Consider the following 24,285-nt stretch of genomic DNA (forward strand, 5'->3'; position numbering starts at 1 on the left):
ATATACTACATAAAATTTACCATTTTAGCCATTTTTAAGTGTATAATTCAATGGTATTAAGTACATTCGCATGATTGTGCAACCGTCACCACCATCCATCTGCAGAATTTTTTTTATCGTCCCAAACAGACCCTACATACCCTTTCTATAGCACAATAACTTCCCATCCCTCTCTCCCTTCCCCCAGCCCCTAGTAACCTCTATTCCACTTTCTGTCTGTATCAATCTGGCTACAACTTTAGGTACCTCATGTATGTGGAATCATATAATATTTAACTTTTGTGTCTGGTTTATTCATATACCTTGGGGTTTTCTAAGTTCACCCATGTTATAACATGTTATAGGCTGAATTGTGCCTGGACAAGTGTGTATAACATATTATATTTTGAAATCCTAACCTCAGCATCTCAGAATGTAATATTTTTTTGAAGATGGGATCTTTACATTGATAATTAAGTGAAAATGAAGTCATTATGGTGGGACTTAATCCAATAGGACTGGTATCCTTATTAGAAGAAGATATTAGGACACCGTTCATATTAGATTAAGGCCAAAGAGAGAGTCCTAAAACAGATCCTGCCCTCATGGCCCTGAGCAGGAACCAGCCCTGCCAACACCTCAATTTCAGACTTCTAGCCTCCAGAACTGTGAGAGAATCAGTTTCTGTTGTTGAAGTCACTCAGTCTGTGGTACTTTGTTATGACAGCCCTAGGAAACAGCATGTATCAGAATTTTATTCCTTTTTTAAAAAGACCAAATAATATTCCATCGTATATGTATACCACATTTTGTTTATCCATTCATGTAACTGTTTCCATCTATTGGCTATTATTAATAATGCTGCTATGAACATTGGTGTACAAGTCTCTGCTGGAGTCTCTACTTTCAGTTCTCTTGGGTATTTACCCAGAAGTAAATCCATATGCTGGATCATATGGTAAATCTATGTTTAACTTTTTGAAGAATCACCAAACTGTTTTCCACAGCGGCTGCACCATTTCACATTCCCACCAGCAAAGCACGAGGGTCCCAATTTCTCCACATCTTCACCAACACTTGTTATTTTCCCTTTTTTTTGTTTTTTTTTTTGTTTTTTGTTTTGGAAAAACTTGTATCAAGGAGTTCTACTTCTCAGATGGTAGAATATGCTCTGTGATGGTTAATACTGAGTGTCAACTTGATTGAACTGAAGGGTGCAAAGTGTTGATCCTGAGTGTGTTTGTGAGGGTGTTGCCCAAGGAGATTAACATTTGAGTCAGTGGGTAAGGAAAGGCAGACCCACCCTTAATCTGGATGGGCACAATCTAATTAGCTGCTAAACAGGCAGAAGAACGTGAAAAGGCAAGACTAGTTTAGCCTCCCAGCCTACATCTTTCTACTGTGCTGGATGCTTCCTGCCCTTCAACATCGGACTTCAAGTTCTTCGGCTTTGAGACTTGGACTGGCTTCCTTGCTCCTCAGCTTGCAGATGGCCTATTGTGGTACCTTGTGATCATGTGAGTTAATAATCCTTAATAAATTCCCCTATATATACATCTATCCCTTTAGTTCTGTCTTTTTAGAGAACACTGACTAAAATATCCTCAGAGAACAATGATAAACTCTGGATAAAATGCAAAGATCAACTCCTGAGGTTCTAAAAAGTGCAACAAAGTAGGCAGATTTTGGAGAGGGTCAGACCTTGAAAGAAAGGACAGGCACCCACTAAGTTTCTAGGGTTTATGGCTTTTGCTTGAAGACAGGACGCAGTCATAGTGAAATGAACCGTAGCCAAAATACCAACAGAAATCCTGCCATATACTTGGCCTGGGAACCAGAGCCAGGTTCTCATAGGGCTTGTAACCACTGGGGAGTGAAGGTGGATACCAGGATGGGAGAGAGCTGAAGAAGAGGAGCCCCCAAATTCCTTATATTCTCCCAGAAGCCTCTGGTTGAACCCTAAAATGCAGGCACAGAGCAGATGAAAGTGCCTTTCAGGGAAAGTCAAACAAAATCAGTTGTGTTTGTACATATTGGCAGCAAACAACTGGAAAATAAAATTTCAAAAAATTACAATGTTGTCAACAATTTAGGAATAAATTCAACCAAAGATGTTGAATCTCTACGATGGAACTCTAGAATGGAACATATCCATAATAAGAAAAATGAAAGAAGACTTGAATAAATGGAGCCATATACCATATTCATGGATTGGAAGACTGAATAGTGTTGAGATGTCAGTTCTTCCCAAACTGATCTGTTGATTCTACACAATCGCAGTCAAGAATCCCAGCAGGCACATTTGTACAAATTGAGCTGATTCTATAGTTGGTGTAAAATATTCAAGTGACCTAGAATAAACAAAAACAGTTTTGAAAGAAAACAAAGTTAGAAGACTCACACTATCTGATCTCAATATTTATGATAAAACCATAGCAATCAAGACAATGTGGTGTATGGGTAAATATGAATAATAGACATACAAGTCAGTGAAACAGAACAGAAAGTTTAAAATAAGCCTACATGCATATGGTCAACTGATTTTCAACAAATGTGCCAAGGCAATTGATGTAGGGAAGAAGAGTGTTTGCATTCAATTGGTCAAAGCAGTTCATAAGGCTAGTTTAGATTCAAGGAATTGGAAAATAGACTGTACCTATTGATGGGAGGGACAGCAAAATCATATTGCATGGGCCATGGAGACAGAAAGACGGGAAGGATTGGATCTATTTTGGCATCTACCACTGCAGGCAACCTGGATGCACCTTTGGGACCACTCATCAGACAATTCTGCAAATCTGTCCAAGTCTCAGATCAAAAGGCTACCTCCTCTGAGAAGCCTTCCTGGATTGCTGTACCTCAAGGTGGCCCACAATAACTGTTTATCATCCCGCTCTGTTCAGCTCCTTTATAGTTCTTCTACAATCTTGTTCATTTGTTTCTTCACTTGTTCATTATCTGTCTTTCCCATTAGAATATAACTGCAGTTCAAGACGGCTTTACAGTACGTGAAAAGAAAAGAGTCTGGAAAAGTAGCTAGAGGCCAGACCCTGAAGGGCAGGAATAGCCCTGTAAGGAGTTCAGACCAAATATACAGAAACAAAGACTCAGACATTTAGAACAGGGTGTGACCTGATGAAATTAGTAATAGAACCATATACCATATTCATGAATTGGAAGACTGAATATTGTTGAGATGTCAGTTCTTCCCAAATTGACCTGTTGATTCTACACAATCCCAATTAATAATGGTATACGGTATAGGTAATAGAACCCTTGTTCTATTAGGTTGGTACAATAGTAATTGTGGTTCTGCCATTACTTTTAAATTATTTCAAAATCCCTGCTACAAGGGCACTGGAGTATATTTCCCTGGGCCCCCTGTAGTGGCAGGTGGTGTAAAGGGACAATTGGAGAACAGGGACAGAGGGAAGTTTGTCTGGAAGCTGCTGTAATAACCTGAGGGAGAGTGCAGAGCCTGGCTTCAGGGGACAGGGGAAATGGGGAGACAAGTGCCTGAAGGCTGGTGTGGCTGGACCTTCTGATTTTTCAACAAAGTATGGATATTAAGTTGTTCTTTGTAGAGTCTTACAATTTTTCATTGCTGAAAACTAATAAAAAAGTTTAAGCTGTGTTGTGGGGGGAGCTGTGGCTTAAATCCCACTAGACAGCTAGGTAAGTCTGGTTGCCTCTCTGATAAGCATAATATAATCATGATTTCACAGGTGTTAACTGTAACTTAACTTGAATTCCTGGAATCCAGGTTCTTATTCTGAATGGCTTATGTGTGCATCCTGAGATACAGTGCCAGGAGACAAAATCAGGAGGCATGGGGTGCAAGGAGCAGTGGGGAATGTGAGCCCATGGAGCGATGAGACCCAGCTCCCTGTCTGTACTTGGGGGAACTTTGGATTCTAATATGTTATGAATGGTCTAGATGTAGCTCTACCACTTTCTAGCTTGGTGAACTTGAGCAGGCAATGTCTTCACTTCTTAGAATGTTGGTTTCCTCCTCTGAAAATTGGGAATAATAATCCCTGCTTCTCAAAGCTGGATGATGGAGAAAACAAGAAAATGTAATTACTTACATGGTGACAACTGTGTACCACATGCAGCTCTGTACCCTTTGCCTCAACCATTCATGTAAGAGTCCCTGCAACTCTATGAGGTTATCACTATGTTTTCCTTTTTTATACAGGAAAACTAAGGTTTGGAGAAATTAAACAACCTGTGAAGTCTACATAGCCACAAAGTAGCAGATCCAGAATTTAAACCTAGCCTTTAAAATCTGTGGTTCCACCCAATATGCTATGCCCCCAGATAGGAAAGTACCTGACACTTAGTAGGCCCTCAGCGAAGTCATTCATCCATTCAACTGATGCTTCCTATGCACCTACTGTGTGCCAGGCAGTGTGCTAGGCTCTGGGGATGGAGTGGCAGAATAGATATGTGTGGCTCCTGTCCTCATTTGCTATTTGTTGAGTGTTAGTTGAGTGATGATCTGTGTTTGGGGGCAGGAAACTGTACTAAAAGGTAGGTTTTGCTATTATTCAGGTTGGTGAGACCAACAGATCAGAAGCTGATGGCTATTGAAAAATAGTTTGTTACTCACAGTTCTGGAGAGGGGTTGTGTCATGCCATGCAGGGCCACATGGGGAAGCCCCAGGGCTGGTCCAGAGGCAGAGGGAGTGAGGGGAAAACATGGGCAGGAACCCTTATTGTGGTTTTTTTGGGAAGAAATGAGCAAGGCAGAGTGAACAGGCTGAGCAGTCTGGGAACTGGAGAGTTTGAATAACATGGTGGGCTCTGGGCCGTAGGGTCTGGGGTAATCCCTAGTTGCCTGGTACCTGGCCTTGGGGTGATTTAGGGCAGGGGAATAGTGTCTTGTGCTGCAGGAACCTGATAAAGGAAGCAGATGGGAAGTGTGGACTCAGGATTTATTGCACATCAAAGGCAAGCCCATTTACTATCTCTAAGAACTGGCTGGCACTTGGAGGGGCAGTCCCTCCTCTGTCAGCAAGGCTCCAGGTGCCAGTGTATCAAGAATACAGAAAAGAAGAAAATACAGTTAATTCAGAGACATATTCTCTGGCATGAAATAGACATGCTTCTGCCCTACAGAAACGTATAGGCCAGCTTGAGAAAGCTTATAAGGCCAACTTATAGGAGAAGCCAGCAAAGCCTGTTTGTAAAGTGGCTCTTGAAGAGCCTTCTGAAGGACTGAACACTCTGAGCTCTGCCTTCAGATGCTGGGGAAGGTTCTGGGCCCTGAGCTTTCCTTTCCACTGTGGCCCTCGGAGTGTGCCTTGAATCTGGGTGGCTCTGCTGGGATCCTGGGCCATTTTTTTTTCTGCCTGTTTTTTGCAAGTTTCCATTGGGATACATGGTTCTGAAGTATTTCCCCAGTCCAGTCATTATCTTAGTGTGGATTATTTGAGAATGGAGGTCATATTTGTCTCTTGTGGTTCAGCAAGCCACAGTCAAACTCTGGCTAGCACAAGGATTCCATCAGCTGGCAAAGACCAGGCTCAGTATGGATTAAACTAATTGAGGTGGCAGGATTTTTGTTGGTTTTTAAACTGAGAATGGAGGACCAAATTGCATAGCAAGCAGAGGCTAACTGAAGAATTACAATAAAGAAACAAGGAAAAGGAGGGTTTGTTTAGAATCAGTTCTTCCTTTGCTTACTTACTTTAGTTGAATTCTCTGAACTATGGTCCAAAAATGAGAAGAAAACAACAAAAATACAGACAACAACATGATTAATAAGTGGTACTTGTTTCACTGGTTCTACCACCACTCTTAATGAGGAGTAAAGTAGAAAGATCTCAGGAGCAAGAACCAGGGCAACTGTGATCCAGCCCCAGCCCTACTCCTCTTAGCTGCATGGTCTTGAGAAAGTCACATTTCCCTCTGGACTTGTTTCCCCATGTATAAAATTCCTACAACACATTTTATCATCTATGAAATGCAGTAACCCCTATCCTGTTCCTCCAGCCACCTTGTGACCTTGGGCTTTCTGAGCCACGGTTTCCTCATTTGCAAAAAGGAGATTACTTGCACCCCAGCTTACCCATAGGCAAAACACCAGGCCATGACAGGCTCCCCTGGACATACTGTTTCTAGGCTGTATTACTGATAGTAACTAATGCCGATTTTCCTCAATTGTCCTGATATTTTCCCTGTATTTCTTTTTTTTTTTTTTTTTTAAGAGGTGGGTCTTACTATGTTGCCCAGGCTGGTCTCAAATTCTTAGGGTCAAGAGATCCTCCTGCCTCAGCCTCTGGAGTAGCTGGAACTACAAGTGAGCATCACCACACCCATATACTTTCCATGTTATAATCTTCCTCTGCTCCATGCTGAATATCTGGTGATCTATGATGACGCAGGCCAAAGAAATAAACATAGTTGTTTTTGAACTTTGTTTTCCAAGTGCCATGGGGACTGTCAGTTTGGGAAGAGAACAGGATGGAGCAAGTCCTCCCCAGTTATCTGAGGCCAGGAGCTGCCATAGATCATTTTTTATGTGTATAATCTGTGGTTTCCCAATAGGAGTTTGGTTAGACAGAAGGAACCATCTGGGGGTAAGCACCAGGTCCTTTTCAGAGCTGTTTCCCCCACCGACATCAGCATTTTGGGTGGGACAGAAACCTCATGTCCTCTATGCAGAAGACCCTGAAATCTGGTCTGGAAACCTGCAGCTCTGGGGCCAAAATGCTGCTCCATGTGGTTGGATGGTTAAGAAAAACAAACTTGAGGAAATCTCCCATAATTCTTCTCCTACTCAACACCATGTGGGTTGTTTGGACAGAGTGTGGGTGGTGGTTCTCTTTTTCTTTCTTTTTGAGACAGAATCTCACTCCGTTGCCCGGGCTGGAGTGCAGTGGCACAATCTCGGCTCACTGCAACCTCTGCCTCCCAGGTTCAAGCAATTCTTCTGTCTCAGCCTCCTGAGTAGCTGGGATTACAGGCACCTGCCACCATGCCCAGCTAATTTTTGTATTTTCAGTAGAGACAGGGTTACACCTTGTTGGTCAGGCTGGTCTCAAATTCCTGACCTCAAGTGATCCACCCACCTCGGCCTTCTGAAGTGCTGGGATTACAGGTGAGAGTCACCATGCCCGGCCTGCGGTTTTCTTTTGCATGATGTGTGCAGAAAGGCTGGACGGGGCAAGACTTGGAAGGGATAATTAAACGTGGCCTTGGCAACCTTTGCCCAAATTTCCTGCCTCATCTGTAGGCACTTTTTGCAGTCCCCTCCAAGCCCCTGATGACAGCAGCTTTCTTGCCTTTTCGATTTGAACCATGCTGTCAAGTTGCCTTCTTTCCCCTCTCAAAGTCCTTCCTTAAGGAACTAGCAGACTGGGAGGGGCAGGACGCTTCTACTGCTCTCTGTTAATGCTGCCACTAGCCAGGAATGAGACTTTGGTATGGTCTGGTCTACAACTTTTTGCACTTGGTTGCTGGGAGCCCTAGGGGTCTGTGCAGAGGCCTTGGATGCTGCCATGAGAGGCTGATGGGTGGGGTGGTGTTGGGGGGAGTCTCTAGCTCCCCTCCCCCTGCTAATTCTTGCAGCCCTGCTTTCATTTATTTTATATATGGAGAGACTGTGTAAAATTTCGTTGACGTTAATAGTTCAAAAAATGTTTGAATGTATCTGACTTAGTCCATTAAATGCTGCTGAAAGAATGCTCATCTGAAATCAGATTAGGCGGGAGCCATTAAACAGGCCACACATGAATAGGGCTCTTGACAATGTACACAGCTCTTTCCTATTGCCTACCCCCATTTCATCTACCTGAGAGGTGGATAGGACAGGTAGTCCCATTGTACAGTAGAACATGGAGGTTTAGAGCCACTATTGTTAAAGCTCAGATCTGAACTCAGGCTTTCTGCCTTCTTGGTTACGGCTTCTTTTTATATCTAGAGCCCACAAGAACTAGGTAGCCCTGTGTGGCTGAAAGAAGACTCTGGCTAGGAAAAGCCTAAGCTACTCTGCTGGCAGGGCCCTGATACCACGGTAGCTATGGGATGGGTGTAGCGAGAGAGCATCAGAACGGTGTTCTAGTCTTCAGAGACCTCAGAAATTCCCTCTCTCTAAGTAACACCTGGCACTGACTTCTCTGATGAGTCGTTTGGTGCTGGGTTATAGTGTCTGCCATTGTTCCTCTTCCTAGACCTTTTCCTAAAACACAGCCATTGAAACACTCGCAGGAGGGGAGAAGAGCCCAGATACCTGGCCTTAAATTAGGGATGTGTGTGTAAAACTCCCTTACTCCCCCATCCCCAGAAAGGAAGCCTGATGCTACATGAGTCTCTAACACAGCAGTCACTAGCTCAAGTCCATTCTTTTCAGACAGCTGCTCATTTGCCTGCAGATGACTTAGTTTTTTTGGTAAAAGCCATCAGTGAGGAAAATAGCTCTAATTCTGCATTATAAATGAAACAGACAACACCCAGATTAGCCCTGTTTATTATTATAGTTATTTTTTTCCTCTTTGAAAGTTTTCTAGCGTGGAGGATGCCACATTGTGTCATGAAATCTTTGCCTGGAACTGAGTTTACCTTTAAACTTTTTAAGTGGAAAGAAGTTTCCTAGAGTAAACAGTGCCCTGACCCCTAAAGTGAAGTCAGTTCCCAAAGTCACTCCCCATGGACAATGGGTGACCTATATTTGGGGCTATGTGCACATTCTCATGCAAGGGGATTCCTACTCAAGACAATAGAAAGCAATCACAATTTTAGCAAAGACCAGAGGATCTCATTTCTAATTTGTAGATTGACAGCTCAACCAAAATGGAACCAAAAAAACACATGTACCCAATCAGAAGGCCCTTGAGTGACTCTGAATATGGAAGAAGAAATGAAAGTCAAAAGAAAAGCAGGCATCCATCCTGAGGACCGTGGTAGACTGCCAGGTAATTTTAGACTTGAATGATTCGACTTCTCATTGTTAATAGTGAGAGTCTCTGGGGCTATTTAAACTTTTGTTTAGTCATTCCATAATAAGGTGTTTTAGATTTAGACTGTGGGTGTTTCCTTTATAATTTTTGGCATTTTCTTATTGGCTCCTATCTTTAACGACCCTTTGTTTAAAAAATGCTTTCCTTAAAAAATGTGAATATACTGGTGCATCCTGGCTCATTCTCTCAGACCCATGTACTAATTTGGAATTTGTGATAATTCAGCCACTACTGAATTGACTTCCTTAAGCGAAGTGACACTGGTCATATATTGCGTTTTACTTCAGAAAAGAAACAGCAATTTTCTACTGCTGGTTCCAAATGAATTCAATTCGTTCACCAAGGCAAGACATGAAGTTTCTCCTAGATGGAAATGTGTTTGCTTCCTTGACTTAGAAATTCAACTTGTCATATCCTGTCACCTTGTTAGCTGAGGAGCCAAACGTCACGTCTCATACCAGCTCCCTCTCTGCGGCTGGTTTCTTTTATTTTCTTTCTTTCTTTTTCTTTTTGTGGACAGGGTCTTGCTCTGTTACCCAGGCAGGAACAATCACAGCTCATCGCAGCCTCAACCTCTCAGGCTTAAGTGATCCTCCCGCCTCAGCCTCCCAAGTGGCCGGGACTATAGCCACATGCCAACATGCTGGGCTAATTTTGAATTTTTTGTGGAGCTGAGGTCTCACAATGTTACCCAGACCATTCTTGGACTCCTGGGCTCAACCAATCCTCCTGCTTCAGCCTCTCAAAGTGCTGGGATTACAGGTGTTGAGCCACTGTGCCTAGCCTGTTTTGTTTTGTTTTGTTTTTAAAGAGACAGGGTCTTGGTCTGTCACCCAGGCTGGAGTGCAGTGGCATGACCACAGCTTACTACTGCAGATTTCCTTAAGCGAAGTGACACTGCAGGCACAGGAATTTGAACTTCTTTATACAAGTTGTTTCAAATTGATCAGATGTCACTTTATATATGACTTTTCACCTCATTGTGCCTACCACTCACTTAAGAAACAAACTTGTAGAGGGCTGGAGAAACGCTACTGTGTTAAATGTACGCTGCATCTCTGAGATGAATCCCTATTTTAGGAATGCAATGTTTTTATCTAATGTGTACTTTGGAACTGAAGAAACAAGACTGTTAACTTCTGCCCTCCTTTTAGCTCACAGAAGACAACACTTTATTGACCTTGAAAGACACAAATTACATTTTTAAAATACTGTTCTATAATATCAGTCACACTTTGTATAAATAGAGACAATTTTCTCCCCAAGTTGTCTAGTCTGCTAAGACAGGGGTTAGCAAACTTTGGCCCACCTCCTGATTTTGTAAATAAAGTTTTATTGGAACAAAGCCATGTCTAGTTGTCTACAGATTGTCAATGTCTGCTTCCACATTACAACAGCAGAGCTGAGTAGTTGCAATAGAGCTCATGTGGCCTGCAAAGTCTAAAATATTTACTATCTGGCTTTTAATAGAAAAAATTTGCTGACCACTGGTTCTAAGGTTATAGGGAATGCAAACTGGCTGCCCAAAGGCCAGTTGTCCTAACAGCCATGTTTTGCTGGTGTTTTAAAAAGTGAGCCAAAGCAGCTGAGCCCCTGCTGTTTGGCAGCTAGCTTGCATCAGACATTTACCAAACTGCCTGGCTCTTGCAGGCACCGGGATTTGATCCCTGGTTTAGTAGATTCAGAATGGGTGTTTGCTTGGGAGTGAAAGACCCAGATTGTGTTCTTGGTTCTGCTTTGAGCTTGCTGTGTGCTATTGATATGGCTACTTGTACTCCCTAACTCTATTTCCCCTCTTCTTAGGTGAGGGGTCAGATAACCTGACTTCTAATCAGCCCTTTCAACTCCAATGTGCTCTGGCCTTGCTCCTCCAAGTGTGGTTGTCAGACCAGCATTTGCATCCCCCAGATTTGCTGAACCAGAGTCCAAAGTCTAACCATTTCCCCAGGTGATTCTCATAAGCACTCTGGTTTGAGAGGCAGTTTTCTTGAAGATCACCTCCCTGGAGTGATGTTAGTGGTACGTGCTGGTCTTCACTTTTTAAATTGAAGGCCTCTGGAGATTTCAATTTCTGAGTTTGAATCCTAGGGTGAGTTAGGTGGGACATAAAAGCATGGCCCTGTTAGTAAAATGTTTCCCCAGCGCCTCTCAGGTAATCTCTTAACACTTTGTGGGACCCAGCGTGAGTCTGATGATCAGTACAGTCACTCGCCCTTCTTAGAACACGCACGGCACAAATACAGGACAGGCAACGCTTTGCTTTGAAATGGCAGGTAGACTCCACCAGAAGAGCATCTACATTCACAGTTGTGTGTGTGTGTGTGTGTGTGTGTGTATCAGGATGTTGAAATGTCTCTCTTGGTGGGGAGGTAATATTTGAGCATTGGCTGGAAGGTCTCAGACTGGAAAGAAGAAAATTAGTGAGCAATTGTGCTGATAGATTTTAAGAAACTTACATAATAATTTCGTTTTAATTGCTGTTTCAAAGAGTAGAAGAGATTGCAAGTGAGACATCTTCTTTCAGGGTTCACTGCTGGGTAATACAAACAACAGCAACAACAAGGGCAATGGCTGGTACTTGCTGAACACTCACTATGTGTCAGGAGCTGTCCTAAATCTTTTAAACATGCATAAACCTATTAAATCCTCAGAACAACCTCATAAAGTAACACCATTACTATCTCAATTTTATAATGGAGAAACTTGGGGACAAAGTGAAATGACTGATCTAAGGTGCTGGGATTAGAATCTGAGGCAGTCTAGCTCCTAAGTCCATGCTGTTAATGACAATGCTACACTGCCAGGCCTGTTGAATCTACTTGGTCAGTGAGTGGGAAAAACCACTCCTGCAATGACTATTTGTGGGAGGCGGAGGGATACCTTGGAAGGGAACATAAGGTGGGATTCTGCTGGGCTTCAGGCCTGTCTGAGTAGATAATTGTCTACTTGTTGCTCTCCTCTGATAGACCATCCCTCCTTAAGAACAGGAGCCATGTCTGCTGTGTCCACTATTGGATTTCCAAGGCCTAGCACAATGCTTGGGGCATAGTAGGTGCTGAGTAAATGCCCAGTGACTAAATGAATACAAGAATCTACTAGTGAGTGAGTGAGCTTCCCATTGTTCAGAAGACAAAACATGGGGTCTGACATGGGTACGGTGTGATCAAGGGCCAAATCACTTACATCGTCAGTCAAGACTCTGAGAACCTAAAGGAATATCTGGAGGAATCAGTGGGGCTTCCTAAAGCGGGGAGAGCTTGTGTTAAACTTGGAAGGCAGAGGCAGCTGGAAGGAAGGCCTTTCAGGTGGAAATAAGCTGAAAGCTCAGCTTATTTGCTGTGGCCCAAGATGTCACAGACACCTCCCCTGCAGACAGAGACCACACAGTCAACGTACTGAACAGACAAACACTGTTCTATTTGGCCCGGGGCTTTGGTTGGAGCATGTTCTTCCTTCTAGCTTTGGCACTGGATGGTCCCCTTGTGTGGGCCAAGGATGCCTGCCCGTCTGCTCCTTCTCCCTGTCCCCTTATCAGCAGAAGATGAACTCCACAGAGCTCTCCTGTCAACTGAAGCACAAACGATTCCCTTGTAGGGCAAAGGCTTGCGATTCCTTGTAACAATATTTCATAATTTATATATTTGATTAAAAACCAGAACCTGAGCCAGCAGCCTGCATACTCTAACATATTGGGATCATTAGCTGCTTGTGTCACTCTTCTATTTTAAAACTTTCCATATTTGAACTCATGGAAGTACATCCTTCACATTTGCTAAACTTTCCCCATAAAAACAGTTTAGTAAGTCTCCATCATCTTTCATAGAAAAAGAAAAAAAATAAGGCCACAGTAAAACCCTCTGGACTTTACCTTCAGGGAATATCATTTTATTTAGGCCTTTAAAAACATTTGCCTTATCTTGCCAGTAATTAAAAAAAATTAAGACAAATGAGAATTTTAGTGGCATTATAATTACTTCAAGATGAGCTGCGCCACTTGGCTTCTCTCCTGGCTCTGCTGCAGCTCTGCCCAGGCCTCCTGTGTGAGCTTCCGTTCCCCAACCCTGCACAGTCTTAGTCTCTTGGATTCTTTGGTCAGTTCTCTTCCAGCTTCTCCAAGATGGCTTCTTCTCTGTGCTTTGCTCCTGTTGCTCTCACAGGGACTTTTTTAAATAAAGGGGACTGTTTCATGAGATTTGGGTGTGGCTGTCTTCTCTAATCCCTCCCCCTTTCCCACAGTAGTTGGCCCACGATGAAGGCATTGCCAATCAGAGTACCCCACCCTCTGGGCAGAGAGATTGGTCAAGGGATAAGCATAGGACTGACCCTTGTTGGCTGATCAAAGTCACCCCGGGAAGCCCCAGAAAGAGAAGCTCCTTTTTCACTGGGCTCATTGGCTCCAAGGACAAAAGTGAGCCCAGCTGCCGCTGGTGGCTGTGTTTGTGGCTGTCTGGGTAAGCCTGCCTAAGAATAAAGCCAATGTGAAGGAAAACAGAATAGAGATGGAGAAAAGAAGCAGAGACTTAACTTGTAATTTGAACTACTGTGTCCAATCGTTCCTGAAGCTAGCCCTTCTTCTGCACTTTCTGACTAGAAAACAGATTCTAGAATGCAAATCCCTTCTCACTTTTTTTTTTTTTTTTAGGTTTAAACCAGTTTGAATTGGACTTCCCTCATTTGCAACAAGGGAGACCTGAATAAAATTGCTTCCGTCTGCACGTCCAAATACTTTCATTTTTCAAGAAGCAATGTTGTACCAAGGTCAGAACAAAGAAATACTTTATGCTGATCCTTGCAGTTTCCATTACTAGAGACCCAAGAGAATCAGACCAGGAGATCGTTTTGCTTTAAACTAGTAGAATCTGACCTAAGGCAAATACCAGTTGAGAAAAAGGAGAAAACACATTTCTTCCTTCAAGAGCATCATCTCCATTCTTGGCAGAGAGAGATGTGAATGACCAACAGCCATGCCATTGCATAGTTTCATCTTTCATGTAACTTTCTCATATTTGAAGCCAAACATTTGGAGCCAAAGCCTGATAACCCAGCGAGTCAAGCACTCGTGTCACTATTGCTTGTGTCTCCATGGGACAGGCTTGATTGAAAATTGCTAAGACAATATTTTTAAAATGTTCTCACTACAAAAAATAACTATGTGAGGTAATGGATATGTTAGCTTGATTTAGCCATTCCACAATGTATACATATATCAAAACACCATGTTATAGACCATAAACATATGCAATTTTTATTTGTCAACTTAAACAAATCCAAATAAACTAGGAAATGTAATGGTTTCAGAAATGTTTAATTCACCCAAGCTACAATGTAAAACATCTCAGGTATCTGTCACATTGTTTTTGGTTATAATTGACACTAATGAAAAGCTATATGTTGAAGAAATATATTTCAAAATGAGGAAATGTACTGCCCTACATAGAAAACAAGAAAATCAATTGTCTCATGTAGCAAGCAGTCTAGAGGTTAGTTCACTGTCTCCATGACATAACTCAGTGCCTAGGCTCTGTTTAACTCTAAGCAGCATCATGGAAAGCTTACTGGCTTGGTTCGCTTGTCTCCTTAAGGTTCTAAGGTGGTACCAGGAGTTCCAACACAACAACAGCCAGATTAAGAAGGAACTCCTTCAGAAATTACTGATTTCAAAGATGGGGCAGGAAAAATACAGGATGGGTATGGAGCATGTTATTGTGCCAGATGTAAAATGTGTTTAAAGAATGATGGGCCATGTTCAAAGGACATAGCAACCAGTTTGAAGGAGCTTTCTTTGGCCATAATCTGGGACAATTTGAGCATTAAAATAAATAAGGATGGTAATCAATTATAAACAATTTAGTAAAATAGAAATCCATAACTCCAAACTGATGTAAATAAGTGAATAAATAAATGGGGAGAAGATAGTGCTTTTCCTTATAGTAGAGTGCTAATAAACACTAAAGAAATGATTGAATTAGAAAAACCAACATTTGGCAACTATCATAATAATAATTAGTTCGATGGGTGGAATTTTGATGAAGAACAGGATATTGACATAGTCCCAAAGCCCCTAAACACACTTATTAAATACAAAGGACAAAAGAATGACTTCACAATGGAAAAATCTGGCTGATACTGGCATTATCAAGTGTTCAAAATTAATGTCAACAGTAATGGAACAAATCAAAATCCTGTATCATCTGATTGGATGCAACAGAAAGAAAACATCACTTCTGTGGTATTCCTACCAAAAAATGCATAACCTGAATCTAATTTCGAGGAAATATCTGACAAACCTAATTTAATGGATATTTAACTCAACAACTTTAAACAACCTTTAATCTTCTAAGATGTCAAGGTCATGGACATTCAGGAAAGAACAAAGAACACTTCCAAATTGAAGAATAAAGAGACAAGATAACCAAATGGAATGAGTGATCTTTGACTGAATGTTTTTCTTATAAAAGACATTATTGGGACAGCTGGTGACACTTGAATTGGATCTGAGGATTTCATGGTAGAAACACATCAGTGTTAACTTCCTGCTTTTGATGGTTATGTGCGAGAATGTCCTTATTTGTAGGAATTACACATGAAAATATTCAAGAGTGATAAAGCATTGTGTCAGCAACACCCTCCCATGGGTCTTTGTTCTCTTCTTGTAACTTTTTTCGTAAGTTTGACATTCTATCAAAAGAAAATAAAACAAAAGCAGGGCTATTTACTGCACAGTATCTCTTTTCATTAAGGAAGAACACTTTTCTAAGACCCTCCCAAAGCACAAGCCCCAGTGGCTGGTAACAGAGGCGCATGGCCTTTCTCCAGCTACAGAAAAGGTTGGCAAAGCAAATTTACATAAAGGGGAGTGAGCTCTTCTCTCAGTCCAGTCCTTTCTCTCCATCCTCCCTTTGTCTCCATCCCCAAAGTCATATCTCACTTTGAACATTTTCTGCTCAGACTGACAAGTCTCCCTGACAGGAACTCACCCTCTCCATCCACCGCTTCCTTGCCACTAGGAAGAAGGAAGTGGAGTGGGGTGGCAACGTGTAGGCCGCCAGCAGTGTCTACCTCATCTCAATCTGAAATTTTTATATTTGACCTTGGTCATTTTGGAACACAGTGCCATCAGCAAAGACGAACCTTCCCAGAACCCCAGGTTGTTTGTTCTTTCATTTAGTTGCCAGGATTTGTACTAAGAGTTGGGGAAATAAAGATAATACAATTATTCTTTAGAAGTTCATAGGGGAAGGCTTTCATGAACAAATAATTATAGCACAATAAAGGCCGTGGAAGAATTATTGTAAGCCTGGGATATTATGAGCTTACAGATAAAGGGCACCTAAAACACCCCAAGGGAAGGGTGAGAGAGGAAAATCTTCCTAGAGAGTGGGAGGGGTGGGGATGGCAGCCCCTCTTCCTGCTGACATGGGAGATAGAATCAGGCAAGAGTTAACATGGATCTTTCCAATTCTGGTACAGAATCCCACTCAGCTACTGCAGCCCCCCAGCAGAGGTAGCAATTAAACACAGTGTTTAATTGTGGGGAATTCCAGGCAAAAGGCACAGCCTGAGTGATGGTACAGAGGTGAGGAAAGCAGGGGCACATACTGTGACTGCAAGCTGCCCATTTGGCTTCTGAAAGGATAACAGGAAGGAAGGAGAGTTGGGGCAGGAAAAATAAACTTGATTACAAGGTAAAATAGTTTCAATTTTTTTGTGTGTGTGCAACACAGAATTGTTCTTTAAGAGGATTGTTCCTTTAAGAGGAGAGTGCAAGATTGCTCCCTGATTATTCTTTAAGAGGAGAGTGCAAGATGAGGGTTGTGTTTCTGAGCAATTCATCTGGAAGTGGTGGGTGGAAAGGGTGAGTTCCTGTAGGGGAGACTTGTCAGTCTGAGGAGAAAATGTTCAAGGTGAGATATGACTTTTGGGATGGAGTGAAAGGGAGGATGGAGAGAAAGGACTGGTCTGAGTGACCCATCAGATATGAAGGCGAGTGCCAGAGATGATTCAGGTGCTCCAAACGCAAGGATGGGTGTCATTAATAGACATGAGAAAGGCAGGGACAGGCTCTGGATGGTGCCCCGTGGGGACTGTTGTGGGAGGTAATGCCCATCCATGATGGTGTGACCCAGTGGACAAAGTCAATCAGGCATTGTGCTGAGGTTTCAACAGAGAAGAGATGATGTATCTCATGATCTCCCTGTCCAGCTATCACCAGCCCCTGCTTAAAGCTTTTTGAAGGATCCCCCTTGCTCCTAGGACAGAGACCAGTCTTGAATTGCCCCAAAACTGGAGCAGGCTGGCCATGCCCACCTATCATGCCCCAGGCCCACCCTCCTCACCATGCTCTTTCAGTTCCATCCATGGGCCATGTTCACCACTGTATCTCTAACACCAGCAAATAGGTGTTGAATAAACTGGTGGGTCTTCCACTACAGGGCCTTTGCACATGCGTTCATGTATCCATCTTTAACCATTGTCCTTTCTCTCTTTGCCAACTTAGAGGTAACCCATTCTTTTTAAATTTTTTTTATTTTTATTTTTGGAAACAGGGTCTCACTCTGTCACCCAGGCTGGAGTGCAGTGGCATGATCATGGCTCACTGCAACCTTGACTTACTGGGCTCAGGTTATCCTCTAGAGTAACTGACACTACAGGTGTGCCACCATGCCAGCTACTTTTTGTAGTTTTTGTAGGGACGGAGTTTTGCCATGTTGCCCAGGCTGGTCTCAAACTCCTAGGCTCAAGTGATCCACCTGCCTTGGCCTCCCAAAGTGCTGAGAATACAGGCCTGAGCCACTATGCCTGGCAAGGCTACTCATCCTTTACAGCCCAGTTCAAGTGTCACTTTCCCAGGGGCACCTCTCTCGATATTCCTAAGTCCAGTTTACATGCATTATAGTAACACAAATCTTCCTTGTATAGCATGCACAGTAGGTGTAATTTTGCATTGACTTGTGAGAGTATTTGCTTGAGGTCCATCTCCCCCACAGACCGTAACATCTATGGGTGTAGGGGTCACTGTTCTTTTTGTGCACACTGTATCCCCTATATTCAGCATGGGAATTGGAACTTTGATATGCTCACTGAATATCTGTGGAATGGATGAATGACTGATGAATTGGTGAGTATTTCACCAGTGCTTCACGAAAGTGCCAGAGAAGCAGGTTATGCTTGAGAAGCACCTTACAGGATGAATAGAATTTCAACAGCCAGAGTTGGTCTTCAGGTAGCCAGTCCTCAACTAGCAAAGGCAAAGGGAAGCTCCCTTGATCAGAGGGAGCTTCTGCATGCTTAGGAAGAATAGGGAACTGGAAATCTAGGGAAATAAAGGGCTCCAAGGCCAGAAAGACAACAAAGCCAAGTTTTGGAAGGATTCAGATGTCCATGAGGACTTGGTTGTTGACTTGGCAGGCAATGAAGAGCTATGGAGATTGAGTGAAGGAAATGACACACTTGAAACTTATCTTTGAGAAAATGAACATAACTAGGAAACTGAGGGTGACTAGAGAAAGCAGCTGGGAGCAGAACACCACTGCCTTGGGAGGATATAGCAATGGCTTTGGTGAAACTTATAAAGCACAAATGGGAGTTTTCTAGGTACAAGATGGTCAGAGCAAAATTTGGATGGTGAGGTTAAAGAAACCTGGCAGCAGATGAGGAAGTTCCAGAAAGAAAACCACTGGCGACCAGACTGTAAGCTCCGACGACTTGTGTCTTTTTCATCCTTATACTCCCAGTAGAAAAAAACATGTTTTTCTTAGAAATTGTGGGAAAGAAATTAATTTAAGAGCTGAAAATGTTCAGAGAGACCATAAAATGGAGATACAATTTGGCCCAAAGACCTAGTCTACTTAACTCATTCAGTGTTTTGTTGGCAACATTAAAAATTGAGATTTCTCAAAAAAGTGGCATTAATTTTTTAGATTAATTTTTATTGAAAAAAATTTTATTTCCCATTATTTTGGCATTTGAAAAAGTGCTGTATTTTTAAAGATCTGCCCACATTAGTCACCACGTCCCATGTGGCACCCATTGCTGGAGCTTAGGTGGCCCCTGTTCAGCGGCTCCCCAGTACTGGTCTTATTCCCAGAGGGGTTCATTCACGATCTGCCTGGGCTCTGAGGGCAGCTGAGTCAGGTACCAGGCTAAAGAGAAGCTCATCGATTCCCAGCAGGCCACTTTTTAGTGTACCATAAACCATGACACCTTTGTTACATTAGTGATCTGGGAGTATCTCGAATAGGTAGATGGGGCGGGGTTCTGTCCCAAAGCCTACACTCCCAGTGGAAGTCTGATGAGATACATTGATAGAGAGGCTCATTAGTATTTTACCATATTTTCTGCCAGCACTGGCATTCAGGGTCGTGGGGTTAAATAGATGTTGCAGAATCACTGCCATGGTGTAAATAATTAGATAAGGGTGTATGTGGAATTCACAAAACTTTTATTGATATGTTTATCATGCCAAAAATGTTGTTTATTTAAAATTCAAATTCCACTTGAAAAGAGGCAACAAGCGATAGTTGGGATCCCAGCCTGCTCCTGGAGGAGCTCCTGTGTCCACAAAAAAGCACGCACATTCTACAGCTATGCGATTTGCTCACACGGAATTGCATTCTGGAAAACTCCTCCCAGAGTCCCCTTGCAGAATGCCATTTGTGTCTTTAGTTGGTTGTAGCTGGGAAACAACAGAAAGAAAAGGAACTCCATCCTAGGATTTAGAATATTTATGGTTTTGAAACTACTGACCCTCAAGGATCTATCACCACCCAACCTAGAATATATATATCATCCTAGAATATATATAACATATGATATATATATTCTCACTGAAAAGCAAATCACTGTTTATGTCACTTGTTTGCTGTCATGTCGGCCCCTTAGGATGGTCTCAGCACACCTGGTGCTCCTTCTCAGTGGGATCCTGTGGATTCTGGCTGTGAGTGGGCAGCCCTTCAGGAGCGTTTGGACTTGCTGCAAGTTGGGCACAGAAGCTGACCCTTAGTGACAATGTACGCCCGGCCACTCAGCAGCTGCTCACAGCCCTCACAGACAAAGTGCTTCCGGTGCCAGGCCAGATCTTCCACACGCTGGTAGTCCTCAGAGAATATTATCTGGGGAGGGAAGCAGGAGAAATGCATGACTCAGTTTCTGTCCCTAGGTAGAGATGGTATATCTAGGACAAGTTATAGGGTGGTGGTTCATCCCATCCTATTCTTGTTTTAACCTTTAAAAGCCTTAGTGGAAAAATCTGGCATAAATTTGAGGCAGTAAGGATTGTATTTGGTGAAGGTTGTGGTTGTATCTTAGCTTCTCAGATGGAATAAAAAAAAATTCCTCCACCACACGCAGGTTTTACTTATCTAGCATCTGTGATACTTTTTGGGCCAAATCTAAAGTTTAGTTCCAAGGTGGGATTACACACCCTGGTGAAGAAAGCTTAGGGAAAGATAAGCTGCCAATGGCCAATCATCAAGAGCAAGAGTACAGAGGGTCACTTGGGCTTGGAACGAAGTGACTCTTGGAATAGACACACGGTAAGGATCCCCTGAGGCTCAGGAAGTGCAGAGGAGCATAATGTTTAATGGGCCTTCTAGTATTGGAGTCAAACAGGAACTGGGTATGAGTTTTCACTTAAGACATCTACCAGCTTTGTGACTTTGGGCAAATTACTTAATCGTCCTGTGCCTCAGCTTCCACATCTGTAAAATGGGGATACAAATACTTTCCATCCCAAAAAGTTCCATGATTTCCAAATGGCCAACTACATATGAAAGGCTTAGAATGTTGACTGACACAAAGTCAGGGATATCTGATTAGCACTGACCTTTCAGAGCTGCACTTTTCTTAAATATGAAATGAGAAAAAATCATGCTTATCTCTCCCTAAAGGATTGTTGTGATATAAATGGCATGTTGTACATAAAGTATGTAGCAAATTACTGACCCACTGTAAGCTCCTAATAAATGATGGAGAATTGTTATTGTGTATATACTGTTGTCACCTCAAAAATTAGGCTCCAGGGCAGGCCTGTGACAGTTCTTTTCCTTCTTAATATCACTTAATAACAGAGTTACTAGGTAAGAGAACTACAGGGTCTTAACTTCATGTGGTGACCAATTCATAGAAGGTGGTAGAAAATAGGTGTTGGTTCAATATAAAGAAGGCATTTCTAATTTCTAACCTTCATACTTGCCAAAGATGAAGTCAGTATATTGTCTGCAACCAAAGGCATGCAAACAGTACTTACTATGATCATAATTAGTACTGTCATTGTTAATACACCTGAGAGTTACTTTCGTCAAACCAGTTTGAGAGACTTGAATCCCTTTCATAGCATCTCTATCATATCGTATTGTATCGTGTCACATTAATGTTACATCTCATATTATGTTATAGTATATTATCGTTAAGACTAAGAGCTGCTACCATGTATAAGTTCCTAGGTCAGGCCCTGTGGCAAGCATTTTCATGCATTATCTCATTTATCCTCATAGCCACTCTATGGGATGGGTGCTGGTCTCATCCCTATTTCATAAGTAGTAAAACCGAGGCTCAACTGAGGCTCTGGAGTTAGGTAGCCACATGACTATAATAATAACAACAGATGCAGATACAGGTTTGAACATGGGCAATGCCTCCTGGTTCACCCTGGTATGTTCTGAGTACTTACTAAGTGCTAGGTATTATGCCGAGGACAAGATTCACTGGCACTGTGTCTGACCCCTCCCAACAATCCCATGGTTTTCTGCCTCATTTTGCAGATGAGAAAATGAAGGTTGAGAGCATGCAGTGAGGCCTGACTTCAGTTTCCCAATCTGTAGAACACATCATCCACAAAGCCATACTCCTCTTGGCCTCTGGGCTCTTACCCTCAGCAGTGTCCCTCAAGCCCCCCAATCCATCTAGCCACTATCTCCCACCTCATCGCAGCCGGAGCACCGGGGCCGCAGACTCTCGCAGTAATGGCGGCCGCACCAGGGTGCACCATCCTTCCAGAAGTAGATGAGGTCCACCAGCGGCTCGGAGCACTTGGCACACACAAAGCAGGTGGGGTGCCACTGCTTGCTGTAACCTGCCCTGTCCGAGTAGACCACGGGGCTGTCAGGAGGGGCCACTCCCTTGCAGAGCTCGCAGACCTGGAACGATGGGGAAGGACCACAGGAGACAAGGAAGTCAGGAGAGCACAGTGACACGGGTTCGAATTCCAGCTCCAGTCTCTCTACTTCCTGGGTAACCTTGGGCAAGTCACTATACCTCTCCATGCCTCAGTTTTGTCATCTGCAAAGCGGTACAATAATATTGCCTACCTAACAGGCTATTCATGAGGACTAAATAAAGTTATTTATTTAGCACAGTGATTCCCAAATTGTTTGGTCACAGTACCCTTTATACTCTTAAAAATTATCAAGACCCCCACAGAGTTTTTGTTCATGTGGGTAATAGCTATTGATATTTACCATAAGAGAAATTAAAACTGAGAACAATTTAAATATTTATTTTTTCATTTAAAAATGACAATACTAAACCTGTAATACATTAACATACATATTTGTTACTAAAATAACTATATGTTTCAAAACAAAAAAAGTAGTGAGAAGAAAATTTTAAGACATTGTTTTACATTTTTGCAAATCTCTTCAATGACTTGCAGAAGACTGCTGGATTCCCATAACTGCTTCTGCAGCCCATCTTTTGCATGCTGTTGTTTTGGTTGAAATATATGAAGAAAATCTCAACTCACACTGACATAAAGTTGGAAAAAGGAGGGAGATGTATTTTAAAAGCCCTTCCAGATAACTGTGGATATTCTTCTTTGATATTATATTAAAATTTGACAGAGGATAGTTTCTCAAGTTAGTTGCAGTGTGAAATCTGAAAGCACATCAATGAATCTTTCATACTTGGTTACATTAAAACCTGTTTGTTTACCTTGCACGTTGAATGGATCTTTTACCCATGCATGAACAGTTTTAAATAATATTTAATAAGTAATATTTTTGGCTAGAAGTGGTGGCTTATGCCTTTAATTCTAGCACTTTGGGAACCTGAGGTAGGAGGATCATTTGAGGCCAGGATTTTGACACCAGTCTGGGTGACATAGCAAGACCCCATCTCAACCAAAAAAAATTAAAAATTAGCCAATTTTGGTGGTGCTCGTCTGTAATCCCAGCTACTCAGAAGGCTGAGGCGGGAGGACTGCTGGAGCCCAGGAGTTTGAGGCTGCAGTGAGCTATGATCGTGCCACTGCATTCTGGCCTGGGTGACAGAGTGAGACCTTGTCTCAAATAACAACAACAACAACAATAATAATAATAATAATAATAATATTTGAGTAGTTATAGAGTTACAGAAAAATTGCAAAAACAGTAGAGAATTTCTATATAGTCCACACTCAGTTTCTTGAGTTCTTAACATCTTACATTAATAAGGTATATTTGTCATAATTAATTAACCAATATTGATATGCTATTATTAACTAAAGTCCAGACTTTATTCAGGTGTTCATAAACTTTACCCAATGTCCTTTTTCTATTCCAGGATCCCACATTACATTTAATTGTCATATCTCCTGAGGCTCTTCCTGGCTGGGACAGTTTCTCAGACTTTGTTTTTGGCCACCATGACAGTTTTGAGGAGTACTGGTCAGGTGTTTTGTAAAATGTGCCTCGGTTGGGATTTGCCTGATGTTACTATGATGACTACATTGGGAGGAAGATCACGAGGCAAACTGCTCCTCTCATCACATCCTACCAAGGGTATGTACTGTCGCCCTCACTCGTTACCACTGGGGTTGATCTTGACCTTCTGGTGGAGGCAGTGTTTGTCAGATTCTCCACTGTAAAGTGACTCTTCTCTGCCTTTCCATACTATCCTCTTTGGAAGGAAATCACTAAGCTCTCCATGTTTAAAGAGTGCTCCATCTCCTCCAGGGCCAAGTATCTACATGTTATTTGGAACCCATGCATGATTTTGGCAGACCCCCCAAAAGGACTCCATGCATGTTAGCTAACATTATTTTTAAAATACCTATGGAATTACCTAATTTATATCTGTTCCCTCCACTAAGTGGCTAGCTGCAGAGGGCAGAGAGAGGCTGCTTGGTTGCTGCTCTGACCCAGGACCCTCTACTGGGCCCCGCACACATAAATTCCCCATCAATAGTTGTTGAATGAAGGAATGCTCCACCCTGCCATGAGGCCTTTCCCCTTGCTGTTCAGGATGTCTGGTACATTGTTCCCATTCCTATTTGCTTGATTCACTCCCTTTCATTCTTCAGAACTCAGACTTAAAGATCTTTTGTTCTGGGAAATCTTCTCTGACCTCCTTTCATGGGCAATTAAGT

The 24,285-nt window shown here is 42.5% G+C and overlaps 1 protein-coding gene across 1 annotated transcript in view; it reads right to left on the reverse strand.

The window, feature by feature from the left end:
- Positions 1-19,366: 19,366 nt before the first annotated feature.
- LMCD1 (LIM and cysteine rich domains 1) overlaps positions 19,367-24,285 on the reverse strand; it is a 67,190-nt gene continuing 62,271 nt past the window's right edge. The window contains exons 5-6 of the mRNA XM_003894145.4: positions 21,863-22,078; positions 19,367-20,053 (exon numbers count right to left, since the gene is read on the reverse strand). Of these exons, the coding sequence (XP_003894194.1) occupies positions 19,895-20,053; positions 21,863-22,078 (375 nt within the window). The 3' untranslated portion in view covers positions 19,367-19,894. The remainder of the gene's footprint in view (positions 20,054-21,862; positions 22,079-24,285) is intronic.

The sequence above is a fragment of the Papio anubis genome, chromosome 2 (genome assembly GCF_008728515.1).
Source record: "Papio anubis isolate 15944 chromosome 2, Panubis1.0, whole genome shotgun sequence".
Classification (NCBI taxonomy): domain Eukaryota; kingdom Metazoa; phylum Chordata; class Mammalia; order Primates; family Cercopithecidae; genus Papio; species Papio anubis.